The following is a 27,661-nucleotide window of genomic DNA, read 5'->3' as shown; positions in this document are numbered from 1 at the left end:
ACATTTGGAGATCTACATATATCAGTGAATAAAAATTTTCTAAATAACTGATAATGTTCCAAAATGATTCACAGATTAAAAACCCATCCAAAGGGAAAGATAAGACAGTGGATTTTAAACTAACAGAGTATAAAATGTTCATTTATCAATATGGTTTCAGATTTCATATTGAAATTAAGGCTTAAAAAACTACCACTTGTCGAGTTTTGGTGTCTATCAAAAAGGAATATCAGCAATTATCTAAAAAGGCTACCAAAATGCTATCTCTTCCAAGTGTATCTCTGTGTAACACTGCATTTTTTCATATACTTGAACCACAACCTCTCACGACACATTGAATGCAAAAGCAGATAGGAAAATCTATGTTCTGTTAAGGCAGATATTGAAGAGGCTTGCACAAAAGCAATAACTCTTCTTAATAAATTTTTTATTCATTTGGAAAGTATTTATTTCCCATAGAAATATGTTAGTTATGTTCGAATGTGATGGGCTTGTTATTGGTATTTTAAGGCAAATCATTAAATATTTTAAAATTTGTCTCAGTTTAATATCAAATATGGTGAATATCAGTAAGTATAGTATAATGGTAAAGCACATTCTTTGAAGTCTTTAATAAATTTCTTTTTTTTTTTTTTTGAAGATTTTATTTATTTATTTGACAGACAGAGACCACAAGTAGGCAAAGAGGCAGGCAGAGAGAGAGGGGGCAGCAGGCTCTCCGCCAAGCAGAGAGCTCAATGCGGGACTTCATCCCAGGACCCTGAGATCATGACCCGAGCTAGAGGCAGAGACTTAATCCACTGAGCCACCCAGGCACCCCAAGAAGTCTTTAATAAATTTCTATGTGTTAGTGCATCCTGAGACCAAATGGTTTGGGTACTGGTATATTTTGGGGACAGATGAATCTTACTCTTTCCTTACTATTGTTGCATCAGAGCTTGTCAATAATCATTCTAGGGAGGCTGGTAAAGAATCACCATGATTGACCTGTTGTAGAAGGAATGGAGGCATAATTAAATTGCAAGTCTAGATTAGAATCTGCATTTCTAGCCCCTGGTCAGGATATGTTATACTACAGGTAGCCCCATTAAGGGGATTTAACCAGATTTAGGCAACTTTTGCCTGATACTAATGTAAGTCAGGTCTGAGAGGGCTCCAGAGGTGTTCTTTTAGGAATTGCGCATGCTCTTTGTTGCATAGATTGTAGGGCATTAATTTTTTCCTACTCAAACACTGTTGTCTCCCCTACCACTTCCACATTCGCCGGTATTGTTTTCCTACTCTGTGTCAGTCTCCTTTAAATGTTACCTTACCGGAGTGGTTGTCTTTGACTACCCAGGATAGAACAGCCCATTCCCCATTCCCATAGCTCCTCCACCCAACGTTGTGTTTATTTCCAATGCACTGCTGGTGTGTGGGCTGCGTAACCAGTTCTCCTCTCTGGAACCCAAGCTCTTAAGTGTGTGCTCTGGTCTCGGCATGCCCCCATGTATACTACTGTGCCTGGCACGGAAGAGGTGCTCGATGTTTGTTGAATGAGAAAATGAGTGTTTTGAGATGTTTGGGATTTTTTTGGAATCAATGTCTTGTCAGATAAGTAGTCTCGGAGAGAAGTTCTAGTTAACACCATACAGGCGGCTGTGTGCGCATCCCCATCCTCCCTGAGCAATGATAGCAATGGTTGTCCATCCTGCTTCAGAAGGTATATGCTGTGGGGAGTAAGAGCACTCTCTCCTAACTGTGGGACCCAGGCCGAGTGACTGGCCTGCGATTCAGTTTCTTGAGTGATTCCAAAGTGTCTTCTGCTGCTTTCCTTAAGAAATAGTCTCTGACACTGAAATAGGAGTTTTATTGGGAATTTTGTCGGCAACAACTCTGTTAGTGCATCAGCAAGCAAGTAAGTGTCTTGGAGAAGTTGAACTGAACAGCAGTTGTAGCAGAAGCCCAGGCCCCTCCTATACGGTCTCTGGTGCCAAGAAGGCCTTTAGAGTTGACTTTGATCAAGGCCAAGGGCCCATCCCTCTGGAGCAGTCAGTGGTTAGATTCATGCTGGCAAGGAAAGAGACATAACATTGGTCAGGACTACCCACCACCCTAATTTCCTGAGGGGACTTAGCAGACAGCACTCCCTACAGGTGGAGAAGTGAGTGTTTTAGTCCAAAGAAGGAATCTGGGAGGGTACACCATAGCCTTCTTCATAGAAAGTGAAATGGAAAATTCATGGCAAGTGCTTGTCAGACAGTAATTACTTGGTACATTTTAATTATTATTATCGTTGTTGTTATTTTGACCTTTCTGCATAATTCTTATCACTGTTTGATGTTATATTTGTTATGTATTGATTGCTATTTACTAATTTACTAATTGGCAGGGATTTTTATATTATTTGTTGCATTATGATCAGTAATTATTCAGGCCCTGGAACGTAGTAGGCTTTCCATGCATACATGTTGAGGAGATGAATTTTGTTGTGATTAACTCTATTTGTGTGTGTGTGTGTGTCCCTAATCAACCACTACAGTGTAAGCTTTTTATGAGCAGGGTATGTGTCTTACACCTCTTGTTATTGTGCCTTGTTACCTGTTTGAAGGAACCACTCTTAGATGGCATTCAAAGCCCTTCCCATGTGGCCCTACCTCTGCTCCTGTGCTTCCTATCAGGTTGGACTCCCTCCTATGTCTATACCTTGAGCAACCCCCCAACCCCTGCCCCACTTCTGCTGGGGATATCACTTCTGAACTTCCTGGCTGTGCTAATTTTTCTTCATTCATTAGCTCTCAGGTCCTCCTGGGACTTTCCACACCAGTCTGGTCCTCTTTGCCCTTTCTGCTCCTATGCCTCCTAGCTTCCCCTTTCATGAACTCACCACACTCCACATTGCAATCATCTTTATGACCCTAAGACTCCAATGAGGATTGTCTCACTTGTCTGTATTCCTACTGCCTGACACAGGCATTGGCAGTCTAACAACGTGATTAATACATTTTTATACAACCAGGGAATTACAAAGAGTATTATAAAAGGTATTGTTTAAATCTTCAAATTATTTTAACTGGACTATGTTGAACAATACAATGATAATACCACAGATTTCCTTGATAACTTTCCCCTGACAAGTTCAAAGCACTATGCATGTTCACTATTGTCCTGTCCTCCACACTTGATGACTTAGGTGAATTATGTTGCTTTTTGATGGAAGTCGGTTGGGCTTCCACCCTCACCACCCTCTGCATGAAACACGGGTAGAATCATTTATCACTTACTGAATAAATGGATGAATAATGTGCTTATGGGCTAACTGGGAAGACCTCAAGTCCTTTCGGCTCTCTTCTATTGCTACTGACAACTGCGTACTTGGAAATGAACAAGACACATCACGAGGCTATTAGCCTAGATAGATGAATTTTCTTCCAATTAAAATGCACAAACCCTAAAATAATTGACTAAAACTATTTTTAACATTTCCAGCCTAGTGTGACCTCTCTTGCCTTAAAATTCCTTTAAGGGTTATCAGAATTCTTAGCTGTTTAATTCACACAGCATAGGATATCTTTCTTTTGTTCTGACTTGCTACCTAAATCTTTCATTGTTAATTAATATTATATCTGTTTCTGTGTTGTTTCTCCTACTGGACTGTGTTCTGCATAACAATGGGAACCTGTTTATCATTAACTATAGTTCATAAAAAGCCTAGGAGTTCTCTGAACCCCCACTGTGAAGGTTTGAGAGAGAGAACAAGTAAAGGAAACAGAGAGAGGGTAATGGTTGACAATGATCCCTGCACTTAGGTCCTTGGTTCCTCCACATTCCCCACCTCAACCCCAAACGAGTACCTCAGCTTTTATAGCTCAATGAATTTCCGGTGTAGGATTTTATTGGCACAGAGGGTTCTGCTACTTAAAAACAGGTTTCATAGCCACTAACCACTAACACATATGATCTGTTATATGAGCTGATGTTCTTTCCTTACTAAAAGGTAAGCTTCATAAGGCAGGGATCATAGCAAGTGTAGTAGGTAAACTTTCATATATAGGATGAAGGAATGAATGGCAAAGAAGGAATTATTCAAAGATGGTGTCAGCTGATATCCAATTGGCTTAACATATTTAAATACAAGAGAACTTCTGAGTTTGGGATGATTTAAATGTAGTGTTATCATATAATGTATTACATATATATATATATATATACCTATAAATAATGTATATATACTTATAAATAATATAATATTATAATATAATAAATATATACCTATAAATAATATTATATATATATGTGTGTGTATATATATATATATATATATATATATACCTATATATAATGTATTACTGAAACTCTTTTGAAGGTGAAAGGTGTGACATTCACAATTACACAGGTCAACAGATGAAGACAATGGCTCCCTTGAATGACATCTCGAGGGGATCTTGACTGAGGGCAAACTTGAAAATTAAACCTTTGGCAAAGGGGGTCTCAGGTCCTATTTGTTTCTGCCTTGTTAGAAGCAGTTATTAGAGGAAACAGTCCATTGTTGGTCTTGTTGCTGATTACTCACTTCTCCCAATGTTTGACTGTCTGAAGATTGGAGCTACAACCAAAAGCATAAAGGTTCCTTTTGGGGCTGAATGAAATAGGCTGTCAACAGTGCTGGACTCCTATCTCTCTGACACTGGGGGAGGCAGCAATGAATATATTTTCCTGCTGACAGGGAGGGTAACCATTACATGCCGCCTCTGCTACCATTCCCCTCTCAAACCCTTGATAGAGTCTTATCCGTGGAAGTGGATCAGTTGTTCTAAGAGCAATACCAGAGATGAGAAATCAGAACAGGGTAACCAACCTGGCTAACAAGGGCATTCCTTTGGCAATGAGGTATCCGAGACAGTGGACCTCCGGCTGTAACATCTAAGTTCTCTGAGTTCAGTGGCCACCCTGTGCTCATTTCCCAGTATTTCCAAGACATCTGCCTCATGAGTGTGTGATCATTTGCCACATAAAGCAGTATTGTGGTACTGTGCTGAATTTAAGGGGTTCACAATAACGTTGAAATGGGATGGACAAACTCAGTGAAATTCCTTTTCAATGTTGGTATTAGGATCCTAGGATTTAGATCAGGCCGTTACAGAATGTCCCTGTTAGGTATTAGGAGACAGTTTTGACCTGCAATATATCCAAGTTTATGTGATACATTCTACTATAATCGTGTTACACTCTGTTCATAAAATTACAGATGTATCCCAGGAAGAGGGTGAATCAGATGTTATCCTGGCACTGCCCCTGACATGTTTATTTGGTCTGGGGTCAGGGTATGATTATTAAGCCCTGCTGGAAAAAAAATAATAATAAATAGACATTTTAGACTGAAAATCACATCGTTGCCAGGTGCTGTGCAAACTGGCTGTGTACAGATATTATACATCCTTGTAGTCACGAAGCAATTTATGTGCTGGTGTGGATTTCCCACAAGTTACTTCAACCTGTTTCCCATAGAGCAGCTTGATTGGATGTGAAAGCAGTCCATCTCTCCTTTCTGCATCAGGCCTCCTAGAATTGGTTGTACAAAACCACAAATCCCATTTCAACCCAGTGGGGGATTGCTGCCGTCACATCCCTCAAGGGCACAGGGTGCTGGTTCCTTCCTTAATATCTGCACTCTGTTCTCACCCCAGAACCTCTCAGAGGGGCTGTCACTGTGCACAGCTCATGGAAAAGGCAGCAGAGCTTCCCCACTGTGGAGGGGCCGCCTGGCAAGATGATGAGGTGCTTGGTGGCTCCTGCTTAGATATTAGCCCACTGAAGCCTGATCTCAGAAAGGTGGCCTCTGGCTCACTGAGCATTGGTCCTCACCCTTCCAAATCAGACTTCCACAGCCAAACTTCTACGATGACTCCTCTTATTGCTAACTTCTCCGAGTTCTTAGACACAAAGGCTGATTTACTCAGACCTTGTTTTCCAAGAGCAGGTTATGGTCTGAAAGAAGCTGGGTCTGTAAAGCTAGAACCAGAAGTGAAGAGCGAGCCTATCATCATTTGGAGTCTAAAATTAGAGACCACACAAATGAAACCAGAATGAAACAATGTGTGCAAGAGGGTTCAACTCGAAAGGTGTTGATTGATTTTGTATTTGCCAAGCCCGGAGTTTTATTTTACTTTTTTAAAAAAGATTTACTTATTTAAGAGAGAGCGAGACAGCATTAGAGGAAGGGGAAGAGAGAGAGAGGTTCCCAAGCACTTTACATACTGAGCCTGGAGACCAAGGCAGGGCTTGATCCCATGACCCTGACACCACAACCTGAGCTGAACCTGAGATTTGGTTGTTCAAATGACTGTGCCACCCAGGTGCCCCATAGTCCTGATGTTACAAATATCATCCACCTCATCCTCTTCCTACTCCTCCCAAAATCCCACCTATGTCGCCCATCATGTGCTTTGTACACAGTGGGCATCTTTTCTTGTTAATCGTATGAAAGTGGGAAAGTCTGGTGAGAAAGCAAAACATGAAAATATCTATTGGCTCCTGACTACAATTTCCCTGAGGTCATTTAACAGGACAGCATTTTCCCCCTGGAGCCAGAATCCTCTAACCAAGAGCCATCAGTAATTGTCCTCTGAAAAGCAGTCAGAGTGATAAAGTAAGTTACGGTTTGCTTTCCAGCATTGTCCTACCTCCTCCCCTTGCTCATGCTGCTTTCCTGACTTACATCTTAGTCCAGCTCTGTCTGCTGAAATCAAACATGTCAGAGCCTGCTTCAGGTGCCATTCATCTGATGACACTACCCTCCCACAACTAAAGATTGCCAGATATTTCCTCTAATTCCCAGTGAGGGGTTCAGACCGCGTGCCTCTGTTCTGTTACTTCTTGCTAGGTTTATAGGTAGGTCTGAGTCCATCTACCTTACCTTTAGCATTGGCCAGTTAGAGGATGGAAAACAAAAACGGGGTTTCTTTAGTGCATTCATTCATTGATTTCTAATATTTGTCAGCCACTCTTTGTGAAGTCCTACCAGGGGTCAGGAATGGCACAAGGTCCCAGGGAAGTCACTGCATGGCACGGATGGATGGTCCTTGCATTCACTGAGCTTCCTTCTAGAGGGAGGTTTGGATGACTAACCCTGCATTTACACTCCATTACAGGGTTCCCAACCTCAGCACTGTTGCTACTTAGGTACAGAAAATTCTCTGCTGTCAGAGACTCTCCTGTTCTTTGTGGGGTCTTTAGTTTTCACCTGACTTCTACTCTCTAGATATCAGTAACACCCCTTTCTTGACCCTCAGTTCACCCACCGAAAGGGTCTCCGGACATTGCAAAATGTTCCCCGTGGTGTAGAGTCACCAACTTCAGCATTACTGCACTACAGGGATAAATGTAATGATAAGTATAGGTTCTATGGGAGCCCAGAGAAGGGACATCCAAGACTTTAAGGGTCAAACAGTCAAGGCCCCAGGAGGAAACTGATGACACACTGAATTGTAAAGAATTATAGGGAGATTTAATAAGAGAATTATTTACAAGGTATAGAAAGGGCATATAAAGGGCACCCATACCCAAAGCTTGTAACACAGGATTGTTCTTGTGCCAGGCCATAGGGGAAGCTGGGCAATTCCTGGATTCAAGGGGGGAGTTATGTGGAGAGGGCTGCCTAGAGAGAAGCCGTGATCTTCGATGAAGTGACTCTGTCGTGGGAGATGACCATCCTGGAAAATTCACATTTGAGCTCACTTTCCTTCTTCGAATCACCTGCTGGGTTTCTTAGTGGTCACCCCAACCAGAAACCAAAAGCAAAGGAGCCAGTTGGTGTAGCCCATAGAAATCAGGCACTCCGAGAAGAAAGCAGGGCAAAGAAGGCTGACAAGTGTTTCTAGAAGGTTGAAAAGGAAATACTTAGTGCAGCAGGCATCTTTGAAAGAGTCAAATCTAAGTTGAGACCCAAGGATAAGTCAGAGTTACTGGGGGGGAAATGTAAGGAGAATAGCACGTGTGATTTCTCTTCCACAAAAGTCAGTTATAAGAATCATTGGTACATTTATAGTTAATCTCCTGAGCCCCTGATGGGGCCTAAGTGATGTTTGGGGAGACTGTCTTTCCTCCCTCGATTATCCAGAATGCTGAGGAAACAATGTCTAGTTTTCAGTCCTCAGTGGCGGGAGTTCCTCAGGGACAATTCATTCCTTGAATAAAGGAAGAAGGGAGAGAGGGAGGGAGACAAAGAGCTGGGACAAGGAGACTTCTGCTTCTGGACCCATCATCTGCGTGGGGAACGAACAGGTGATTTGCTCTGGTGGAGACACCTCTACAAACCTTACCACCTGGCTAGTCATCCCCTCCCCCCAAGCCGGCTGGCCTATCCCATATTCCTGAGCCAGGACTTTTTGTTTTCCTGTTTATTTTAAACAAAATCCTGGAAGGTAATCATCTTCTGGGTGCCTAGCAACTGCTTTAGACCCTGTGACACAAAAGTCATTAACAATCCTGACGTCAGAAGCTTGGAATGGAGAACTCACAAAGCCTTGTACCTTTTGGGAATGGGGAAGAGAGAACCCTTTTCATTTTTTTCTAGGCTTCGACAACTCGGAGAATAAAACACACATGAGTTTCTCAGCAGACCAGCCTGCCATGCTACAAAGTGGGGGATTGAACTCCCAGTTTGGAGGCTTGGGGGAATTAGAGATTATTCATGATGGTTTAGAAATCCAGTGAGGCCAGAGTTTTAAAAAGTGGTGAGATAGAGGAAGATAAAAAACAGAGGACCAGAGAACCTAGTAAGCCACTAGAGACTCATATTATAAGCCCAGTATATTAAAAGAAGTACACAGGAAAGTCTTTTGTATGTGCTTTTTCGTCCTCCACAAAGGTGCATGAACTTCTAATGAGACAGGCAGTTTATGCCTTGCACCAGTACTGAAGCACCCAGATATTTGCGATATTGGTGGGGAGTCAGCAGTCAGCCTTGCAACCCAAACCCAGAGCTTCCTTGTGGTCAGGCCCCATGCATACTGTAGTCCTTACAGCTCTCCTGCACGAGAACTAAGCAGCCAATAATTTGTGCATGACTTACTTATTTTTACCTGCTCATGTGTTGACTCTCTGGAATGAAAACACAGGAGCCAAGTGTTTTCTTTAACACAGCAGGATCACTGGCTATATCTGGGGGCTGTCTGCGGGTCTCCTTCTCAAGTGCTCTGTGCCTCCATCTCAGGAATTAACCTGGCTGCTTCCTCCTGTCTTCTCTGTATCCTGCTTCCCCACCATCTCATCGGTGCCCTTGCTAATTCGCCAAAGTTAATACCTGATTAATAACTCCTATGATAGAAGAGTTCCTGGATGAGCTGTAGCCCCCATTTACAATCTGTTGGTGATTGAAAAATTATGTTCAGTTCAGTAATAATTGATGGAAATGGTCTCTTCTTTTCTGCAGTTGATTGACTTTGTAATTGTGATTTAATAATGTAAATACCACTTGTTTTCTTCTCAAGATGAATTGCCTTCTGATTTGCCAGGCTCAAGGCTCATTGGGCTTTCTTATATCTTTGTCTCTTCTCCTGAGATTATAGGTGAGATTTATTCATTATTTTGCTCCGTTTTTCTTTACATACACTCACACACACACACATGCACATTTGGAATCAAGAGTTGGAAGGAGAACTTTTTTTCAACCAGCTATTGATGATCAAATGTTAGACCTAAAACTTTTAGAAATAATTTAGAAGCAGGAGGCCTGGGTGGGTAAGTAAGTGACAGACTCAAATGTGCACAGATAACTAGAGATTGCTCGTGATCTAGAATAGTGCTATTTCCTAAATGATGAGGAAAGCTCAAAATTAATGGATGTGATTTTATGATTTATAATAGAAATACATATCTGGTCTTTGTCCAGTTCCTGACACAGAGTTTCGAAAACCCTTGGAGCTTCCTGTGATGACAAGAAATGCACATTCTGTTATGTTAATGATGAAACTTTTGGAAAGCACCTAAGGATGGAGGTTGGTTGCCAGGGTAGCCAATCATGTGATTAGAAGGTTGGAATGTCTCCCCTCCCCCACCACCACCACCTCAGGAAGGGGACAGGGACTGGAGATTGAGTTCAATTGCCAATGGCCAGCAATTTGCTCATTCATGTAATCAAGCCTCTAGAAAACCCAAAAGGGCAGAGTTCAGAGAGCTTCTGGGTCGGTGAACACCCAGAATCAGGGAGAAGGGAGAGCTCACTCCAAGGGCATGGATCTTGTGCCCCTTTCCCCATTTCCTACCCTATGCATCTCTTCCATCTGGTTATTTGTGAGTTATATCCTTTTATAATAAACCAATCATCTAGTAAGTAAAATATCTCTCTGAGTTTTGTGAGCCACTCTAGCAGATCAGTCAAACCCAAGCAGGGGTCACAGAAACCTCCGATCAACAGCCAGTGTGTCAGAAGCACAAAGGGCAACCTGGATTGCAGTTGGCATCTGAAGTGGGGGATCAGGGCCATCTTGTGGGACTGAGCTCTTCCCTGGTGGGATCTGATGTTACCTACAGGTAGATAGTGTCAGAACTGAAGGACACCCAGCTGGTGTTAATTGCTCAGTGTGGGGGATGAAACCCACACATCAGAATCAGTGTCAGAATGGCAATGGCTCTGTATTTTACTTTCTTTATTGAATGTTTCTCTACTGTTACACATACATACCATACGTGTATCTGTGCATTCATATGTGAATCATATGCAGCAGTGAATAAATACCACAGTGTTACTTACATTAATTTCATGACTTAGCATCAGGGTACAATGTTCTATAATTGAAAAACAAAACAAAACCAAACCCTCTGGAGATGCATGTAAGTGGAACAAGTTCAGGGTTGGTCTGAAGGTGTCTGACACTGTGCATCTGGACTTGGTCCCTTCAAAAGCTCCTAGAAATCCACAGCTACTAGGCTCCAGGCACCAGCCCCTTCTAAAGTCCCCATTTTTGTCCAGGATCCTTCAATCCAAGCCGGTCTTGTTGGAACTTAGTTGCCCTTACAATCCTCCTTGCTTTTCTCCCCCAGACTGACATTGTCTGCCAAGAAGGCAGAGGCTCCATGCTTCCTCAAGTCACAAAAACAAAAGGGACAAACTCATCTTAGCCAATGGGAAAAAAACCCATGAATTTTCAGCAGTTTTCTCCCTTTCCGGGTCAGATGTGTTAATTTTGACAGAGGCCTGCCGGGGCGTATATGACCACTAAGCATAAGGAAACCCAGCAAAGGCAGGGAGGAAGAGGGACACAGCAGAGATCTAGCAAGGGGATTTCAGAGCCTGACAAGCCTCGAGCTTTCACATCTTTTGCAATGTGCTTAGCTGTGGCATATTCCAGAACCAGAGCCAGCCTCAGGTTTCAAGGGTAGAAACAGGATTCACACATCTAAACTTCCCTACCCAGGGACACTGGGCCTTGATCAAATACTGGATGCTGTCCAGAGACTCATGATAAGATCGCAGCATCCCTATGTACTGTGCTAGAAGGACTGGCATGAATTAAGTGGAGAGAAGAGCAGTGGTTAAGGAGCTAAGAAACAAAGTGGCTCAGTGCCCTCATTTTGCAGGTAAGGAAACCGAGGCTGCATGAAGTAAAGTGGATTGTCCAGAATTCTTGGGGAATTGGTGGCAGAGTAAAGACTCCTATGTGTCCATTAGGCCTATGTTCATGAGGGTTCTCCAGAGAAGCAGAACCAAGAGGATATAGGGAGAGACAGATAAGACAAGATTCATTACAAGAATCGGTTTGAGTGGTTGTGGAAGCAGGAATTCCCCTGATCTGCCATCTTCAAGCTGCACAATCAGGAAAGCTGGTGGCATAATTCAGTCAGAGTCTCAAGGTCCTACAATCAGGTGAGCAGATGGGGTAACTCCCAGCCCTGAGGCCAAGGGCTTTATAAATGGAGAAGGTGGGGAGGCCTATTGGTATAAGGACCAGGAGAACCTGGCGATCTGGTGTCCAAGGGCAGGAAAAGACAGACATCCTAGCTCAAGAAAAGCAGAGAGAATTTACCCTTCCTCCATCTTTTTGTTCCCTCAGTGGACTGAATAATGCCTACCCACAATCGTGTGCACAATCTGTTCTACTCAGTCTACCGAAGCAAATGCTCATCTCTCCTTGAGACACTTCACAGACACACCCCAGCATCGTATTTACCAGCTACCTGGGCATCCATTTGCTCAGTCAAGTTGACACATAACACTAACTGTCACAGGGCCTCTCAGATTTTGTTGGTTCTGTTCTGGCATAGCCATAGGTCATTTCTGATAGTGGGGGTGTGGGAGAGATTTGGGCTGTGGTTCTGAGTGTTGAGCCTTTATTACTGCCAAGGTCCCCTTTCCTTTGTCTTTCAGTGTCTGTCTGCTGGTTGGGAAGGATTAGTGAGGTGAGCCACATAACTAAGAAGAGATATTTTTAGCAAAGGCAGGGGAGGACAGGAAGCAGAAAGAAGCATCATTTTCGTGCATTTGGAGTGTACCCTGAGACCCATGAAGATGGGTCTCAAATCAGATAAGTGGATGATTAGTGATACCTATAAGACATTACTCCAACCTACCTGAGACGAGGGAAACAAGAACAGCTACTTGTCAAAATCTGCATGAATAGGATTCTTAGAAGGGAACGGAAAGAATTAATTTCCCCCATTAATACAAGACATTACCCTCAGACACACACAGTCCTTCATAATTGTCAAAACCTCTTTCCTCTCCGTCACTGTGCAGCGACAGCACAATGACAGATGAGAGCCACCTTGAAATTGCTGTGGTGTCTTTATTCTTGTGCCTGCATTGTCAAGACCCCAGAAAAAGGTAGGGTGGCCTAGGTCAATTCTGCAGTGTGCAGGCTTGACTGCAGGAAATCTTTTATGTTTCCATATAGGTCAGTGACCCTGAGCTTCTGGGTAGGAACTCTGCCCATCAGCATCACAGTTGTCATATTTCCAGAACATAAGGAATTAGTAGGATTCCTGGTCATGGACTGTATTGCTAAGTTACTAAAGACTAGAAATGACTTTATAAATCATCCAGTACATGTTTTTATTTAATAGGAAAAGTAATAACAAAGACTTGGGGTGTTAAAAACATTTACGCAAAGTCATATAGCATATTAGCGGCAAACCTAGGATTAGATCCAGGTCTTCTGGTCTCCAGTTCAGTACTTTTTCTCCAATTACTCCTGCTCTTGGCAGAGTTATAAAGACCATAGGTATTGTGACTTCTATGGGGATGAGGCTAAGAAAGGAGTCTAGGAAGATAGTTGTCTTTCGTGAGAGATCAGCTTAATAAGTGTGCAAGTTGGATGATAAGAAGCAGGCAGACTTGCCCAGAATAGCACAAGGTGCAGATACAGAGGGCCCTTCACTGGAAAGTTTCCAAAGGGACCCAACATCACATCAAGGGCTCTTGGCCCCAAGGGCAGAGACATTGTCCCATTGAGTGCACAGCTCCTAATTCTTCCTTTCAATGGCTGCTATAGCTGAGTGCGTGAGCCTAGTTATCTCCCTGTGATGCTTCAGAGCTCAGGCCCTCCAGCTCCATGAAGTGTGCAGAATGTCTCAGTTGCAGCCTGCATGCCAAGTACGCTGCTTGGCTTAGTGGGTATTTTGCCTGGAAGCAAATACAAGGATTTTAAAAATATTAATGAACGTTGATAATTAGCACCATTGTTATGCGGTTGTGCTATTGGCAGTTCATCTGGGGAGAGGCTAAAATGTAGAGATTAAGAGAAGAGGAAGGGAGAGAGAACACAGGAAAGGTCAGGCTGCATCAAGGATTCATCCGCAGACACAGGGCTGTTCTTCCTCAAAAGAGCATCTCCCCAGTAGCCTGAAGAGGCCCTGCGGCTGATTCTGTGAGTGCTGTGGGCCATCCTAACCGTTTCAGAAGGCCAGATCTGGTCTTGTATCTGAACTGCCAGGACTTTGAGCCAGCATCTGTTGAACTCCAGCTGGTTTCCATCCTGCAGGCTGCAGTGCTCATGCCCTCACTCTAGTTGGACCTATGTTCCAAGCAGCTGCTCTAGCCTGTAACCCCACAGAAAAGTAGTTAGCTCATGTTTCTTAAGCTCTGAGGAAGAGAGCACACAGTCATTCTGGACCCTCATCCAGCAGAGTTCTACATCTGAAAATCCACAATCTCCTTGGGGACCAGACCACTGTCTCTCATTGAATTTAAAAGTGTGAGTATTAGAAAAGACCCATAGGCTTATAAGGTACCAGCAGCAGCCTGGGCAGATCCTGATGGCCAGCGTTTCCATAAGCTTGAAGTACAGTGGCCACAGAGATTGTCATCCAGAGAAGCACACTGTTGAGAGTGGAAGTGACCATTAACTAATGAGTGTTGGAAAATAGGTGTCCGCTGAGAGTGTACTGGATGGACTTAATAGTAGGTCACCCTACTTGAAAAATAACACAGGCTTCCTTAGTGTTGCTGTAGAAGACACTAATCCCTAGGGAAGACAAGCTAGGGAAGGAAACCTAGGGAAGGAAAGTTTTAATTCCTCCCAAAGCACGTAAGGGGTACAGCCTTTGGTCTGATGTAGCTCTGTTATTAGAAATAATTTGAAGAATTGGGACACCACTTGGTCCCCAACAGATTCTGACAAAAAGACTTGCTGTGAGCTCAAGATGCCAAGTTTTCAAGCCCCCTCTGGTGTTGGATACTTAATGACCATGTGGTGGCATGGGACATGTCTGTGCCTCCACAATATTATTTTCTTTGAGAAACTGGGCATAGGTAACCGGTCATTTCTGCTTAGGCTAATGCAAGCAAGGTCAAATCAAACTTTCTTAAGACATATACAAGAAATACATGCACGGAGGAAGTAGTATCTCATTCAGTGGCTTAATTTCGTTTTTTAAAAAGTGTCGATTATTTTTTAAAACAGTATTTTATTTCAACTAAAGTACAGAATTCCTTCACTTTTTAGTTGTTTTGTTATGAAATAACCTTGTTGGCTCAGAGTGCAAATAGTTGTAGTGAAGAAAAAAATCCTGTAATAAAGAAAAACTTTCCAAATATCCTTAACATTTCATCAATAACTCAGCTATTTCAGCTAAGCTTTCTGTAAGTCCTGATATTGTTTTCTTCAACCTCTGTGTCTTTTTGGTCAGAGATGTTTAATTCTGTTCATATTTGGATACTTTATAGAATATGTTAGCTACTTTTTTAACCATGTCAGCTATTCTGTTCTCCAAATGGATTTAAGTTTCTGCCTCCAGCCATTTGTCTGTCTATATGAGAAATTCTGGTTTTCTGAATTCTGTGCCCTCAAGCTCTCTCTCTCTCTCTCTCTTTCTGTGTGTGTGTGTGTGTGTGTGTGTGTGTGTGTGTGTTCATCTCTGCTCTTCTTTATCCAGCATGCACTTGGAACTCCTACTGAAAGGGAATGTGCCACATGTGTGCCAGTACCCTGGCTCTTTCCATACCACTCAGGACTACTCCCTCTGAGTCAACAGGGTCATCTAGATTATAAAACTCTCATGTCCTGATTTTTCTTATAGCTAATGAATTCATCTCAGAAAAGAGAACACAAAGACCAAACTAACTACATGTCTTCACTTCGGAAAGACTGACTCTTGTCCTGATTCTCTTCATCTGTGGATCTGGGCATCCCCATCCACTGTGGGTTGATGAAGGCCTGGCTGCCATTACCTTGCAAGGCCCCGCTCTCCCTGACTCACCTGCTGACATCCCAACTGTCTCTCATAAGAGGCAGTGGATTGTCAGCAGAAGGCCTGAGCACACTATGAGATGTGCAGAGCTTTATCGACTGGTAGGTTCTGAATGTCTTCACGTCAGAGGATGCCTGGGAGTCAATAAGTAGAACTAGCTGGCACTTGGCAAGTAAAGGCCAGGGGAGTTCTCCATGTATTAACTGGGGGTGTCATTTCTGGTTATACATTTGAGTGCCCTGGACAGTGTTTAGAGGATGGCAGTGATGGGCTAGTTCAATCAGTCTGTAAGCATGGGCTCAAGAGTCTGTTTTTAAAGTGCTCCTTGAATGATATCATGTGTCACCTCAGACAAGATCTCTGGGCTCTCTCTCCTCAACCTCGTTGTACAGAGGCTTCTTAATTTTGCATTCTCCTGACCCCACTTACCAGGAAAACCCCTTCAAATCCCCTGCCTCTGGCTTTCCACCTCCGATAAAGAGAGCCCCTGTACCAGAATTGATCTTTCTGTTTAGTCCCACTGAAGAGTCATTTGAGCCCTTCTCTTATTGTGTCATCCCAGCTGTCCCATCAGAAAATGACACAGACTTAGGAAATTCACCACTTCCAGGCAATTCCTTTGAGCCCCATTTCCCAGGAGCATTATTAATGTACTCTTTCCCCCACTAGAAGCTCACCTGACTTTCACAGTCACATATTGATCTTGTCATTAGCCAACTTGCTGTCTACCTCAGGGAAGGTAGCCAGCAAGGCAGCCCTGGACAGGAGCAAGCCACCCCTCCCTTGGGCAAGGTCCTGGTGGCCATAGCCTGAGAAAGGTTATCTAAGCCCAAGACAAAGAGTTTTTGTCACCGCCAGCAAGTGAGACATTGACCCAGAGGCTCAGTCTCCAAACCAAAATGACTTTAGCACAATTCAATTGCTTGTATTAATTAAGGGAAAATGAAACAGTAGGTTTATCACACTTTTCATTAACTCCAGCAGCAAAGGGATGTATCTGGGAGTTGGGAGCAAGCAAGGATGGAATGTACTGCTGTCCACATGCCCTGGTTTAATTAAGGAGGGGGAGCCCACAATTGCTTTTTCCCAACAGCATTCTAAGGAGAGTCACGGGGTTAGGGAGGATAGAGAGGGTAGAGATGGGCCTGGCAGAGAGAGAGAGAAGATTATGCAGAGAGGGGGAATTTAGAGGGAATTCAGTTTCCAAACCCTTGCCCATCGCACATAGAATGAAGAGATGCTGTATGTTCATCCTACATGAGATAAACACAGGGTTCAAGGAAGTTGAAGCTGTAATCCCTTCTCAGTCTACTTGCAGTTTAGACAATGGTATGGCTACCATATAGGAAGCAAGTGAAAACAGTACAAAACCAAGGTCACATGAGCCATATTGTCCCAAATTCTGAGACTTTATCCTTGTTCCTACTCAAGCATGTTTCTAATGTTTCTGTCCTTCAGGAGAAGGAAGCTCTTGTGTCAGGAGGTTTGTGATTGAGAATGATATCATGAGATCTCTGGGAAGGAGGGAGAAACCCACTCCTTAGCCTATAGGTTTCCAGAAGGCAGCATCTCCTATAATCTCTGGGAGTAATAGTCCCTTCTTCCACCTCAGTTACTCTTTGTCTCCTTCATGGATGGTGAGTAATGTCATTGATAAGGTGATTTGTTAAGCATCCACGGGACCTTGTCATGCCAGAATAAGACCACCTAGAAGTGAGATGGCACTCCTGATTCTCCATCACCTTCCTGATCTATCTCTGCTTGGGTCAAAGTGTTCTCCATAAACCCTGGACTCTCTATTCCAATATAGCCTTTATTCCCAGGTCCAACATTTGTCCTGTAGGTGAATACCCAAGACAAGTACTCCTACTGAGCAAGTCTGATGTCCTTAGTTCACAGGGAGAAAAGCAAGAACCTGTGTCATCTTTGGATGCCAAGCCCAGATTGTGGGTCAGCCTGTTAGCAGTAAAGCTCGTATTTTGATCTGTTTGTAGCTCACTTGATATGATTATGTTCTACTGGCCAGAATCCTCAAGAGAGATGGATGAGTGACAAGCTTTCAGAACACAACCCCTCAAGCACTTCTGACATCTACCTTGCCCTACACATGGCAAGGGCACAGAAGCCACTGGGAGGGGACTACTCCAGACAGTTCCTTTCCTTGGACTTACCTTGCTCCAGACCTCTGGGCAGGATTTCTAGCATATGGTCAATATGACAGCCAACCCACACCTTTTTTGAAGAATGGTACTAAGCATTTCTTACAGGGGTAAAATCTCAGTTCCTTGATAGCTTGAATGAATACTTAGTGTTAGTGAATAGGCAAGAAGCTATGGTCCAAGGTGGATCAAAAGGGTTAGAAGCATTCATATGATCATCTGGACAATGGATTCCCAATTTCCAAGTCCAGTGTTATTATGGAACATCTGTAATAACCCCTCTTGCTGAGGAGCAGAGAAATGTCTGTTCTTGCTTTTCTAGAAATCCTTCTGTGTGAGCCAGATGGACTATGGGGTGCTTATGCGCTTTCCACTCCCAATGGCTTTCTCTTCCTTTCTTGCCCACTGGACTTCTCTTTCTACTGGCCGTGTCTTCAGAAAACCATTTGCTCTGTGTGGATGAGTTCTTAAATTCTTACCCCTCTTCCCTACTCTCATCTTCCTCATGTTCATTTCCTTCAAGGCACCTGCCCCCAGGCATGTGCCACTGTGAGCTACCTCCTGACAGGCCTCACGGAAAAAGCTGTGACAGGTGCTGACACTTAACCTTCCCTGGATAGAGTGGCAGCTTTCCATGGCATATGAGGAGGGACAGTGAGGCTGGGACACCCGGAAGGCTACTTTTAATCATTTCAAAGGGAGATGCCAGGCAGGCTCTGCTCTGGCGTCATATGAGGATGACTTTTTTTTGGATGATGCAAATAATCTAACAAAGGAATGGGCCTCCCTCTGAAATCATCCCTGGGGATATTTATGCAGAATAGGTGAAGATATTCCATCAGGGACAATAATCCAAAAAAAAAAAAAAAACATAGAAAACTAAAATCTTTGAGCCCTTTGGTGCTTAGAACTGTAAAATTCTAAGGGCCTGTGTGAGGAAAAAAAAAAAAAATCAAGCATAAAAGTGATGGCTGAGAAGGACAGCATGGGAAGGGGGACAGAAAGAAGAAGAACCAGGTCAGGATGCATCCAGATTTTCGTCCAGTTTTCCTATTTGGTCTCTTTATCCCTGAATGCTTAAGTTGCTTCCAGCTCTAATAAATCTTTCTGGCCCACCATATTTACTAGAGGGATGTAAAAACAATTAGGAACTGAAAAAATGAGTCTAGGGATAGAAAAATATACACTGCCGAGTTCTAGGCTCACGAGATTGTAGACTACCCAAGGTCAAGGGCCTTGTCTTCTACATTGTCTCCACCCAACACCCAGCATCTAACCCAGCGCTTCTCTCATGGTACATGTGAGTAAAATGACTGCAGGTGATGTCGGGGACAGCAGGTCATACCAGAGGTCCTTTCCTGAAGCAGTTTCTCAGTCTGTTCCTTCGTTTCTAAGATGGCAGGCCCTGCTTGTGGCCATGGCTTGCTCTTTACAGTCTGTGGCTGGGTCAGAATCTGCCTCCCCGCAGAAGAAGCCCCCCTGTGCACGCAGAACCATGGGGCTCACTCACGCGTCCTGCATCTGAGGGGTCCTGGCCTAGGGACTTCCTTCATCCCCTGATAAATGGCCCCATTTGTATTCTTGCAGATCTTAATCTCACTGATACAGTGAATTGAACTTACCTTCTCACAAGTACTTGTCTGTGGGAAGAAATAACCCCTTTCTAAAAATATATTTCTGCCGATGATTCAGAATTCACTTCCTTTTGCTTCCAATCACGTTATATGAGGATGTCTGAATGCATAGGGCAGGCTTTGGGTTATTGGCTTATTAAGGGACATCTCACCACAGAGCAAAACTGTGAAGCCGATTCGGGACTCCTGTTTTCATACATTTCGTCAGAGAAAATATTGTAGTCTTTTAGCCTGTTTTTCCTTTAATCCCTTTTAAATGTGTCTTCAGAGTCTTTCCAGTGACACCCAAGCCATCTTGTTGGCACTCCCCCCCCCCCCATCTTTCTTTCCTTCCTCGTACCAGTATCCTCTTCTTTCTCCTCCTCCTTCCTCTCCTGTTCTTCCCTCAAGTTTCTTCCTGCCTGTCTTCTTTCTTCTCCCTCCACATCAGCAGTTTTTCTTCCTGGCAAACACAAGAGGATTAAAACGTTTGTTGCCTTCTGCCCCTTTTGCTACAGGATGGAGTCAGAATTTGACACTGCGACTGGAACAGAAGAGGTCAGGGAAAGCGCTCGACCCTGCAGTTTCTTAGGTCTGTAGGCATTTAGCAACTTCAGTTTGTTTACCTAGTATTCAAAGCAGTAACAAAAATGACATCTCCATCACTTCCAGTGGGCCTAAGATGGGGAGTGGCTTCAATGTCCTCTTCCCATTTCTTAGCAAAGAAAACTGAGAGCATGCACACTTCCTAGTAAGACTGTAAACACTCAGGTATCTTCAGGGGTCCAGATCCTTGACCTCAGTGCACTTGACTGAGTGCTATACTCCGAAGAGGGTATCTCTTGAGATGCAGGCACCACAAGGATCTCAGCGTGAGAGGTGCTCAGTAAGCTTTGTTGACCAAGCGGCCACTTCGCAGACCCACATCATTACAAATGGGTGACAAGAGTGAGCTGAGAAGAGCATGTTTTGGTGCCTTGTAGCTTCGCGGCCCAGTGCGTGGGTCCCAGAGCAGCAACATGGAGATCCTTGGATACTGGTTAGAAATGCAGAATCCCAGCCCCACTCTAGACCTACTGAGTCAGAACCTATGTATTTTTTAGATTCCAGAGGGATATATATGCAAATTAAAATCTGGAAAGCATTTACTTTATAGTACAGACTTGACAAAATTTATTTTCTCACTTAATGAGGTAGTATTATTGTAACGATCCCCATTTTACACGAAACCTTCTCTTCCTTCCTCCCTTTTTTGCTGTCATATAAGTGTCCCATAAAAACAACATTACAAATAGGAAAAATACATTCCCACTTTCAAGACGGTGGTTGTATCATCCAGTAAGTCCTCCATGAAGGACCCAGGATCTGCCCTCCTTCTACCTTAGGGTCCCAGCACACTGGCTTCCATCTTCTTTAAGGTGATCCTGTCCCTTTGCACAAGCCAGCACTTCCAAAGAGAATAGCATCTATAAACCTGCCTTATCAGGATCTTTAAGACGTGTGCCCAGTGTTACTATGTAGCATGGTATGGTTCTATCTTATTCTCTGCACGGAAACGGGCTCAGTGACCCTGCCTGAGGCTCCCGCCAGGCCTGGTGCAGGTGGCTCTTTTGTTTGGTCAGATGCAGTGGGGTTTAATTACTTGTGGCAAATGCACTGTAGCACATTTTGAACAAATCATGGCATCTTAGTAGTAAGGAGGCACCCTTTTGATTCTTCCATACTTGTTCATTGCAGAAAAGGCGAAGTGAATTTGGGAAGTTGTTTTGGTGTGTTTGATTTCATTGCTATATACTTAGATTGGCTAACCAACATCATTTCAACAAGTGAGGCAATTTTTATCCTCATAGACTTCCTGAAATAAGTGATCCCCAAACCTTCTTCAATTATGAGATTCTGTTAAATCTGAGAGAAGTAAGGAAAAAAGAATGAGAAGATGTTTCTACCCCTCTAACAAATCTTGAGGAACTAAGATATGAACTAGCCTGAATGATTAAGTGTCTGCTGTGGTGGCAGGCTTATGACCAGCACCACTGCCTTGAGATCCCAGTGAATAGGGCCCTACCCCAACCCCAGTGGGCGCCATGCTCTAGAGTGTCTTCCTTGACATTTTCTAAGTCCTCCTCTGGTGCCTAGGAGCAGCCAACACCAGCAATATTATTAAGGAGAGACACTCAGATTCTAAACTGGGAGTGTGTGTCCTGTCCTGAGCCCCGTTTCTCCTCTTCAGGGTGCGTTTCCAACTTCTACTCTTGGCCATTCTTTACATGTATTCAACCAGATTCCCTAAGATCCCCAAACTCACACCTGTGGGCTTGTTTGGGGACACAGTCCACAGGTCCAGGTTCTAGGAGGTTGGCAAAGGATTGCTCCTCCTGACAGTGCCAGATTTCTTTCATGTAATTGAATGAGATTGGGCTACCAGGATAGTGCTTATGTTGGATGAATCTGAATGTTTATATAGAGAGGGGCTGTGTGAAAAATATTTTGCCAGGGGACCCACACCTGCTTGGGATGTACTTGGTAACTGATGGCAGAACGTGAGTAGTTAGGACTTGGGGTGGGGAGCTGAAAAGCAAGTGGTCTGAGGAAATGGGCAGGATGGGTGGAAACTCCTAAGAGGTGAAACTTAGAGCAAAGTCGGGATGTTAAAGCACCTGACTCCCTACCCCTTTCCCATCATCCTACACCTCAGTTTCCTGCTGTTCCTCATCCATGGTGGACTTAGACTTAGTTGATGGAACACCCATTGGATAGGAATATGTTTATAGGGGGGTGTGAGGGAAGTTATAATGTGTTTTTATTCTCCTGAAAACTATTTTCACTCGAATGCCTGGAATACAAAAAAAAAAAAAAAAAAAAAAGGCAGCAGGCCTACAAGAAATCCAAATGGCTCTACTTCATCCCTGGCCTTTGTGTTGGCTGGGTTTTCACAGGAGTCTGGTGCTTTGACAAAAGTGAAAACATCTGGGGTTCAAGACAGACGGTCTGTTCTCTTTGCACTGAACCACAGGGAGAGCGGTAAGGGATAAGACAGAGGAGCCAGATTGTTGTAAGACACATCATGAGGGTTGTAAACAACACATATTTTGCAACCCTACAATATTTTGATCATGAATTCCAAGCTTCACAGGTGCCTAGGAATAAAACCTCCAGAATGTCTCTCAAAGTTGGGTATTAAATCCACAAGGCTGTTCTGGTGACCACAGGTCCATCATATGGGGCTATGACGTTTATCTTATGCTGTCTATCATTTATTGAGCACCTAATGCAGAGCAGTTACAAAATGCTTCCATATTCATTTTTTCTCCAGTTCATCTTCTCTAGGACAGTTTGAAACCGAATCAACTGCTTTGCATCTATCTGTATTAAACTATTAAATGGTCACTTATTTGTTCTACCAGTAGTTAGTTGTTTGTGTTCTGTATCCAAAGGAATTTTTTTTTTTTTTTTGAGACAGTGAGGTGGGGGGCAGAGGGAGAGGGAGAGAGAATCTCAAGCAGACCCCACGCTCGGCATGGAGTCCAACTAGGGGCTCAATCTCATGACCCTGAGATCATGACCTGAGCCAAGATCAAGAGCCAGATTTTTTAATGGACTGAGCCACCCAGGTGTCCCATGAAGGGATTTCTACATAATGAAAAATTAAGATGCTCATGCTAACATACTCAAGTTATTCCTACATTTTTTATTGTATTGTTGATCATGACAATTCTCTTTAAAACAATGAAGTTTAGTAATGTGCTAGGTACTTCATGTCTTCTAGTAGTTAATCCTCATCATAGTCATATCAGAAAAATAATGAAAATCTGTTTTTTTTTTCAAATGATCTGAAAAGTTAAAGTGAGTTAGACAAAAACACAGTGACCCAAGACTCAAGCAAAGAATTTCTTTCCCCAAATGCTATACTATTTGGTCAACATGGTACCTTATAATCTTTGACTCAATGTTCAAACCTCATTTTTACAGCTTTTGGTCTTCTTTCCTGTACATGCTTATGATGTGACTATAGTTCTGTCCCTGGTTTCACAGCTTCTTGATTATTTCTTTCTCTTTCTTTCTTTCTTTCTTTCTTCCAGAAGGCCAGGGCTTTGTGAGTGAGGATGAATACCTGGAAATCTCTGACATCAAACGTGACCAGTCTGGGGAGTATGAATGCAGTGCCCTGAATGATGTCGCCGCACCTGATGTGCGGAAAGTAAAAATCACTGTAAACTGTGAGTTGACCCATCGTCAGGAAGTTTCAGGGGGAAAGAGAATATAGGGACGGAGGGAGCAAGCTGTTCATAGCAACGTCATTTTCTGATCGTCCCAAATTGTTTCCAACAGGAAAATATTGTCTCAGATTGCTTTGCACCAGGACTGTCCCCATTGCCATTTTGCCCCTGCAGTCTACCTGTACCGATCAGAGCTTTTAGCTAATGGGGAGAATTGCTAACTTTGAATTGGTTTCAAGGCTTAAGAAGATGCTGGTGTAAATGCAATAACCTTGAGCAGGAAACTCTTTTCCTAAAATAAGTGGTTATTTAACTAGGAAGGTGGGGTGGCACAAGAAATCCATTTGCACAGCAGGTGACTAAATGTGCCTTTCATCTGTTTCATGAAATCACTCTGCATTTTCCTCCCACAGACCCTCCCTATATCTCAAAAGCCAAGAACACTGGTGTGTCTGTTGGTCAGAAAGGTATCTTGAGCTGTGAAGCCTCTGCAGTGCCTATGGCTGAATTCCAGTGGTTCAAGGAAGACACCAGGTACCTTGAAAACAGAAATCAGGCATATCTGAAGCAGAGCTGATGGATCATTCTCCTCTTGGGAAGAGAATGATAAAGTAAAGGGGAAAGATGGCAAAACCAAAATGTACTAGTCCCCTTTATAATAGAGTCCCCTTCTAGAGCCAGAAACAAAGAAACACAAAAATCAAGGAAGCTGGCCACTGGGAAAATGAACTGACCTCATTTCAGAATCTGAGATTAGTTGCAGACATGGCAGCCCTTAGTGACTAGAAGCCAGTGAATCTCACCTTTGGAACATGAGGATCCTTTTATTTTCCCTCCTGTGGAGGCTGTGGTACTCATGTTTTGGGTCAGAGGGACTGGTTCAGATTGAGAAAAGGTGTCTGTGGGCAGAGGCTCCTGGTAGAATTCATCTCTGGTATGTTTCAGTTCCCCCCAGTATCTCTGTCTGCTATTTCACTCTATTTGTAAAACCAGACCAGAAATACCTTCTCTTATTGCAGGCTAGCCACCGGCCTGGGCAGCGTGAGGATTGAGAACAAAGGCCGCATATCCACTCTGACTTTCTTCAATGTTTCAGAAAAGGATTATGGGAACTATACTTGTGTGGCCACAAACAAGCTTGGGAACACCAACGCTAGCATCACACTGTATGGTGAGTGCAGGAAGCCTGGGTGCAGTGGGCTCAGCTATAAGGGAGAACTGTGGGACTATAGAGGGAGGAAGGCTTGATCTGCTTGGCCTGTGTCCATCCATACTGCTCAATCCACCATCCTTAGAGATGAAGTAATTCTCCTTGTCATTCTCTTAAGCATGTGATATAGTGATGTTTGCAAGGTAATTGATATCTCCTGGTCCATTGAAAGAGAAGGTTTGCACCTTACAAAAGGAGTAAACCCAATTCTGAACTGAGTTGAATGGTGGTTGCCATAAAGAACATAGAACCATGGAACAGTTCCAAATGTAGTACCTAATAGTCTGAGGGGTTAGAAAAATAAAATAAAATAAGATGTCTTCTATAGGAAGAGTCTATAATTCTGGGGGTTATGTTTATAGATTTGAACCAAGTCAACTGCTGCCATCATGATTCTCATGTTGATTGCCATGTCATGTTCTCATTCATTGGAGTGGATAGAGCAGTAGTCTGTGTCCTCATCAAGACAACTGTTACGTCCACAGCTGGAGAATCAAACCCTTCTCTGAAGGTCTTTTCCTCCTGTATGGATGGAGAGGTCTCCATAGCCCTGACTGGCTCCCTTGGAAGCCCTTATCTTTCCCTAACTCAGCCTTCCCACATTGATGTGTCCATCTCCTTGTACCACATTTCACATCATGGGCCAGAGTCAGCTTGTTGTGATATTTCATGTGTGTATCTATTTGTTTATTTGCTGAAATTTGGTTAGTGGTGATTGGGATGGAAAGGTGTTCCTTTTCCTATGTGTATTTCAGACCTTGAACGAGCTTTCAGCATTGACATTAACTAAACTTTGTCCACCAACCATCTGAAATGTGTGATCTATGTCTTTTGTTTTCTCTCTGCATTGTGTGTGCATTGTGCTGTGTGTGTCTTAGAAATAAGCCCCTCATCAGCAGTGGCAGGTGGGTACAGCATGTTCCTTCCTTCCTCTGCCTGCCTGAATGCCTATGCTTTTGAATTAAAACCTACTTCAAAGATAGGCTTGCCTGCTCCTCCTCCTTGACTTACGTATTCTTAGTAGAAAGACTTCGGTGGGTTTGGTTTGCATAGTTTAGGTAACAAGCATGTAGAATATGATGGCTTTCACGTACACACATCATTATATATTTTGGGGGAAAGGGTTTGCCCCCAAAGCAATACACTTGGACTTGGTGACCTATCAAATAGATGAGTATTCTGCTGTTTCTGCACACAACAGCACCAAAAGGAACCCAGCCCAGAATGAAATGGATTATCAAATGATTGTCTCTATGGGGAAGTCACCTTAGTGCGAATGTCTTATTCTTTTAGCTCAAGGCAAAAAAGAGATAATGACTTAATTCTATAAACTTCATTTTAAAATAGAAGTACTTGGGAGTCATTATTCATAATAACAGTAATAATATCTACCATTTACCAAATATTTACTGGATTCAAGGCATTTTGTTAGTACTGTACATAGCTAATTATTAACTCTATTTTAAAGATGAGTAAAAGGAGGACCAGTAAGGTTAAGTAACACTGAAGTACACATACCAATGGGTAGGTGCTGGACTGGGCTCTCATCAGATCATGGATAATGAGAGTGATGGGCATGGGTGCACACACACACAGTCATGCATGTTAGATGAAGCAGCGGCAGGTGCCTCACTGCACTTCCACACACAGCTGTCTCACAGCCCTACATCCCTATGCTTGATCTCAGTTACATACAAAGTGGTAACATCTGAATTTTCCAGACCCGGCATCAGCTCTATAGCTGTTAGTTTTCTTAGCTCTGGATCTAGGAGGATCATGGGCCACTTGCACTGCCCACACCTTGAGCTCTTTGACTGTCATCTCTTGGTTTTTGATAAAACTGAGGGGATAGGGTGGGATGGGTGTGGTGCTCTGACCCTTACCCTGCCATTCCCCACTCAGTGGGATCACAAGGGGTACTGAGTATGGCCAAGAAAGGAAACCTAGGACTGAAACCAGATGATCTAGTTTCTTATGCCTCCCTACCACTAATGAAAGAGGCATGCCACAGCAGTAATGACAGCAAATGTGTACTAAGACTGGACTAGCCTTATAGGGCTGACCTAACAAAGTATAATTGACTGGGTGGCTTCAACCATGGAAATGCTTTTCCTCAGAATTCTGGAGGCCAGGAATCCAGCATCAAGCCACGAACAGCTGCCATCTGTTTTTGATGAGGGCTCTCTTCCTGGCTTGTAGATGACCACTTTGAGCTCACATGGCATTTTTTCTAAGTAGGTGTGGAATGTGGAGAGACACAGATAACAATGGCAGAGGCAGGAGGAGAAAAACAGAGCTCTCTGGCATGGCTTCTTATTGTGACCCCAATACTGTGGAATCAGGGCCCTCCCGTTATAACGTCATGTAATCTTAATTACTTCCTTCTAGGCTCCATCTCCAAATACACATTGGGTATTAGGTCTTCAACACATGAATGCAGGGAGATAAAATCTGGTCCACAGGAAAGACACAGCTTCCTATCCCAATCCAGCCAGTCACACGTCAGCCGTCTCATCTTGCTGAGCCTTACTTTCCTCCTGTGTGCTACTGGGATATCAATACCTTCTTTAAAAGCCTGGTGAGAGGATTGGGTAGGTTTTACAGAGAGAGAGAGAGAGCCCCACAGGTGCTATGTTTAGATGCCTAACTTCGACAATATGCCAAATCTACAGGCCTCAGTTTATCCAGTTAAAATGTGGATGATGTTTCCTGGCCTATTGCCTGTCATCAGGAATGGTCCATAGGACAGTGTTTACCGCAGAGGTGTGACACACTGAGACTTGTGTAAATGCAAGG

The 27,661-nt window shown here is 43.4% G+C and overlaps 1 protein-coding gene across 12 annotated transcripts in view; it reads left to right on the top strand.

Moving 5' to 3' along the window:
* OPCML (opioid binding protein/cell adhesion molecule like) overlaps window positions 1-27,661 on the top strand; it is a 1,092,873-nt gene that overhangs the window by 1,046,075 nt on the left and 19,137 nt on the right. For 5 of the 12 annotated variants that reach the window (XM_082683293.1, XM_082683296.1, XM_082683299.1 and 2 more), the window contains 4 exons: window positions 23,518-23,655; window positions 24,069-24,189; window positions 24,675-24,826; window positions 25,744-25,770. In XM_082683293.1, the coding sequence (XP_082539419.1) occupies window positions 23,518-23,655; window positions 24,069-24,189; window positions 24,675-24,826; window positions 25,744-25,770 (438 nt within the window). The remainder of the gene's footprint in view (window positions 1-23,517; window positions 23,656-24,068; window positions 24,190-24,674; window positions 24,827-25,743; window positions 25,771-27,661) is intronic. The other 7 variants (XM_082683303.1, XM_082683295.1, XM_082683301.1 and 4 more) reach the window with 3 other exon arrangements.

The sequence above is a fragment of the Mustela nivalis genome (assembly GCF_964662115.1).
Source record: "Mustela nivalis genome assembly, chromosome: 9".
Lineage (NCBI taxonomy): Eukaryota > Metazoa > Chordata > Mammalia > Carnivora > Mustelidae > Mustela > Mustela nivalis.
Note: the sequence above shows the minus strand (reverse complement) of the source record. Positions and strands in the feature narration are given on the sequence as shown.